Consider the following 4,597-nt stretch of genomic DNA (forward strand, 5'->3'; position numbering starts at 1 on the left):
TTATATTCTTATTTTCTTATTAGCAATATCTAGCTTCAGTGCTTCTAGGCATAATTCTAATTGCAGATGGATGCACACACTCTGTCAGGTGATGGTGCAATGGCCTAATAGAACGTTCCTCTACTTTCAAGTTTGTTCAGTGTGTTCCCAATTTGATGTTTAACACACAATATTTTTTAAACATACTTATGCCGGTGTTGGAGTGTTTTGATTCACAGTTCTAGACTGGTAGGCATTTTAAGATGTGCTGTTATCTCCAACTTCCAGTAGGCCTACGCAACAAAAAGTGCCGGTTCTGTGTACCGGTGATAACCGGCCCACTTTGAAGATTGACTGAGTGTACAGTAAATGTAGATCAGTGACTCTAAAAATTGTTTATAAAACACATTATTTTGAGTGTAGGCTAACCGTCCCAGCTTTTGGTAATCCAATTATTCCAGTTCCTGTATTTCTTTATTTCCTTTAGCTTTAATTCTACTGGTATATATGTGTGTCATACCTCACTTGTAATATTCTGTATTTTTTCTCAAGCTTTGGTTCTGGCTCTTTCTGATTCCAAATGTGCTCATACAAAAGCATACAATGTATACCATATTACACAACATACACAGACCTTATGCTTATGCCCTGTGACTTCCAGGACTTTGGCAGAGGTGCGGCAGCCATTTTGGCTCCTAGTCCCCAGAGTAGTAGCCTGAGTGCAACAGTGAGTAGTGTGTCATCTGACGGAAACCAGCCCTCCAAGTTCCACCGCATGCGTCTGATCAGCAGTAGTGTGGACAATGACAGTTTCGACATAGGGGTCGGCCAGGTACAACAAGCTGCTTCTTTTTAAACATGTTTCCAGCTTACTCTTCAATTGTTCATTATGATAGACAGATGGTTATGGTATTTAACAGACACTTTTGTCCAAAGCGACATACAAATAACAACAATATAATAGTTACATTTAATAGAGATTAAGCTGAAGGTGCCGATCTTTCATCCAGACTGAAATATCCTTAATATTATGCTTCTTTTTCAACAAGTCAAAATAGACCGAAGGGGTTGCACAAAACATGTCCCTGAAGCTGTTTGCAAAAAAATCCCCCCAGATTACACATTATCAGCAGCTCTATTCTTGCTCTATTTAAGTAATAATAAAGTGAATAATGATTTGAAAAAGGGGAACACATATTTCAGTTTTGTTGTGTTGCTGAAGGGTAGAAGCTATTTTTGAAAATTGTGGTTTCAGTCCTTATGGATCTGTAACGTCGTCCAGAGGAGAGAAGCTGGAAAAAGTTTGGATGAGAGGGATCTTTGGTGACTAGGGAGGTCACACTAGCGAGGTCACATCCAATTATGTCAGAGGCTTTGGTGACAACTTGCTCTAATTTCCTTTCGGTGCGATAGTCAGAACTGTCATACCAGACAGTGATGGATGATGTGATGTTGGTCTCTATGATGGCTATGGAGAAACCCACCAGCAGATGTTAGCTCACATGAAAATTCTTAAGTTGCCAAAGGAAGTAGTCTTTGTTGAGCCTTCTTGATTATGTGAGTGGTGTACATTTCCCATTTTCTTGCTTATGAATGTATGAGCCAAAAGGAGTCAATTTAAGGAGTCTGTCAAGGTTATGTGCTGGTCACATAACAACTGGGTGTTGAAATGGAGCTAGTTGCTGCTACAGCCTAGTTGACCTCTTTGCGGTACTGAGACTCAGTATTATCACTTATGAGGCCAATGATGGTGGTGTCATTTGCATATTTTAACATTTTGAGGTGAGATATCAAGTCATTGGTAGAATAGATGGAGAAAAGCAGTGGAGATATCATACAGCTTTGTGGAGCACCAGATTTATTAACCTTAACTGCTTGGCTTCTGTTGCTCAGAAAGTCCAATATCCCATATTTGATATCCCATTTTGATATTGTTCAGGTGTCCATCCGGTATCCTCAGCTCTCCTTTAACCCCTACATGCTCTTTGCCTTGGGCTCTCCTATTGGGATGTTCCTGACCGTCCGGGGTCTCAGGCACATTGACCCTGACTACTCCTTACCCACATGCAAAGGGTTCTACAACATCTATCATCCTGTAAGTGCATCATGGAAACACACACACACACACACACACACATCTCATACAAGTTATACACACAAACGCACACACACACTTGCAGAGAGCGAGAGAGAGAGGACTTTCTCTCTCTCCTACACTGATGCCTCAAAAAACATCCAGAGGACTGAAATCCATGACTTTCTCTGTATATTTCTCCCATTCTCATTCTCTCTGTCTCTCTATCTCTCTCTCTCATACTCACATGTGCACACAGAGTGTTTTTTTTTTTTTTTTTTCAAATCCTATTTGTTCTCTTCTGGTAGCTGGACCCAGTGGCATACCGTATCGAGCCTCTGATCGAACCCAACACATCCATGCCACCTGTCCTCATTCCACACATCACTACTAAGAGGATGAACCTGAGTGAGTTTCTCTCACACACATTTGTTTTTTTGTCTGTCCAGTTAATTTTCACTTCACTTGGTGCAATCAATTGTCCTCTCAATAAAAACGCTCTGCCAATAGCTGTGCTCATATCCATATCCAAAAAGCCTAAAAAATTGGTAGCATAATCTCTCACCTATCCAACCCCCACACCTCCCAGCCCACCCCCTGAATCTTATCCAGACTCACTCACGACAGCCAATGTACTATGCACTTTTATACTAAGAATGTACTTAGTGCTCATTTCTATACCTTTGTGTTTGTGCTGTAGACTTTGGGCAGAGTGTGGCACGCCTGACCACAGACCTGCAGCACAAGATGACCTCTGTTCTTCTCTACGCCTGGCAGTACCTCAGTCGCAAACCCTCTGGTAGGAAACTGAGCATACAAAGTTCATCAGCTTCACAGCAACAAGGTTAGCATGGTGGAGTACCAGTGTCTTACTAATGTGACATCAACTGACAGTGTGTGAGGGAGGTGGAAAACATTGTGCAGAAAATGCTGGTAGTATTAGTATATGTCATGTTGTAGCTGTTGTTTCATGTAGGCCTACTTAACAATAAATGTAAATAATGGAATGTATGAGGCATTTATCCTTAAAATACACTGAGCATGTGCACATAAGGGTTGTACTGGCAGGTGAAATATAGTCAAGGGGTATCAAGTCACTGGCAAAGGATAAATAGTAGCCTGACAATCCAGACCCACATCAAGATGAGGTCTGGGAACTCACCATAACCAGGGCTCAATCGGAGGGGTGGGATAAATTGTTGTCTTTCAACTTTTCCTCTCCATGCAATAGGATAGCGGCAGCGCTACAACCAATCAACTTGTTATCAAGTATAGCAGGACACTAACGGTTGCAACTTATGGTTGCAGGTCATGCGTCATTACGTTAAGCCCGCCCACCGACTCTATACACGATGTGATTGGCCCGATAGAAGTTTAATTTTTCCAGCTCGCAAGCCAACGGAGAATTGCTAGACTACCCTGGCAGCAAAGCTGCCGCTAGGGTGCGTCTAGATTTCTAGGCTTTATTTAAATAGTGCATTATGTATGGACAAACACCCCATGTCTTAGGCAGAGCTAATGAGAAATAAACTGACAAAAAACTGACTGATGCTGAAAGCATCCCCTGACAGGTCTTTTGTTGTTTCATTTAAGTTCCTGATGCATTTTTTTTTTTTTATGTGACAGTGTCCAGCACAGTCCCACTCCAGTCGGATAGGACCAATGGCATCAGTACTGGGATGCTGAACCGGGGGCGAAGGATTGACTATGTCCTCCAACAAACGACCATGGAGAGCATCAATGAATATCTTTTTGCCATCCAGAGTCACTTGTGTTACTGGTGAGATGTGTGTGTGTGTGTGTGTGTGTGTGTGTGTGTGTGTGTGTGTGTGTGTGTGTGTGTGTGTGTGTGTGTGTGTGTGTGTGTGTGTGAGTGAGTGAGTGAGTGAGTGAGTGAGTGAGTGAGTGAGTGAGTGAGTGAGTGAGAGCGAGAGAGAGAGAGAGAGAGAGACAGACAGACTTGTATGCATCTTACGGTTCCTCATATTCTTTCTCCCTTAGGGAGTCTGAGGACACCGTTCTGCTACTCCTGAGGGAAATCTATGAGGAGTCCGATATTGTGTTTGAAGACCTGCCATCGTAGAAAAAAATAAAGTTGCTTGTCTCAATCCTTGAGGAGGTTATAATGTGCCTTGTAGTAAATAACATATTATTGTTGTTCCCAGTTCAAACAATCAAACAGACACATATACTGTACACACACGCACAGACAGACAGGCAAATAATACACACACACACATACACACATCAATAAACACACTCATATATTCAGCTAATAGAAGAATCACACAAGGCAGCAGGAACCATCACAGATCATTATGATTTCAATCATAGTGGCCTCACTGTAAAGGAGCTTTTTGGGGGGGGGGAGAAAGCCTTGTAAGTCTTGCTGTTGTTATTAGACTGGCTTAGACAAAACATAGTGGGACAAGACAACGTGCTATATCTATTCAATCCAGTTTTCCAATTTTCTTTGTGAATGAATAATGTATCATAAATAGATAAATGTTCTTCCTTAAAATTCAGTTAGGCTATTAGCTAGTG

General features: G+C 41.8%; 1 protein-coding gene across 2 annotated transcripts in view; it reads left to right on the forward strand.

Moving 5' to 3' along the window:
* The window catches only part of LOC134088860 (phospholipase DDHD2-like), a 13,854-nt gene extending 9,615 nt beyond the window's left edge, over positions 1 to 4,239 (forward strand). Inside the window, exons 10-15 of one of the 2 annotated variants that reach the window (XM_062543025.1) lie at positions 641 to 811; positions 1,919 to 2,074; positions 2,362 to 2,461; positions 2,754 to 2,897; positions 3,680 to 3,833; positions 4,055 to 4,239. In XM_062543025.1, the coding sequence (XP_062399009.1) occupies positions 641 to 811; positions 1,919 to 2,074; positions 2,362 to 2,461; positions 2,754 to 2,897; positions 3,680 to 3,833; positions 4,055 to 4,136 (807 nt within the window). In that variant the 3' untranslated portion in view covers positions 4,137 to 4,239. The remainder of the gene's footprint in view (positions 1 to 640; positions 812 to 1,918; positions 2,075 to 2,361; positions 2,462 to 2,753; positions 2,898 to 3,679; positions 3,834 to 4,054) is intronic. The other variant, XM_062543026.1, reaches the window with a different exon arrangement.
* Positions 4,240 to 4,597: the final 358 nt, after the last annotated feature.

The sequence above is a fragment of the Sardina pilchardus genome, chromosome 8 (genome assembly GCF_963854185.1).
Source record: "Sardina pilchardus chromosome 8, fSarPil1.1, whole genome shotgun sequence".
Classification (NCBI taxonomy): domain Eukaryota; kingdom Metazoa; phylum Chordata; class Actinopteri; order Clupeiformes; family Clupeidae; genus Sardina; species Sardina pilchardus.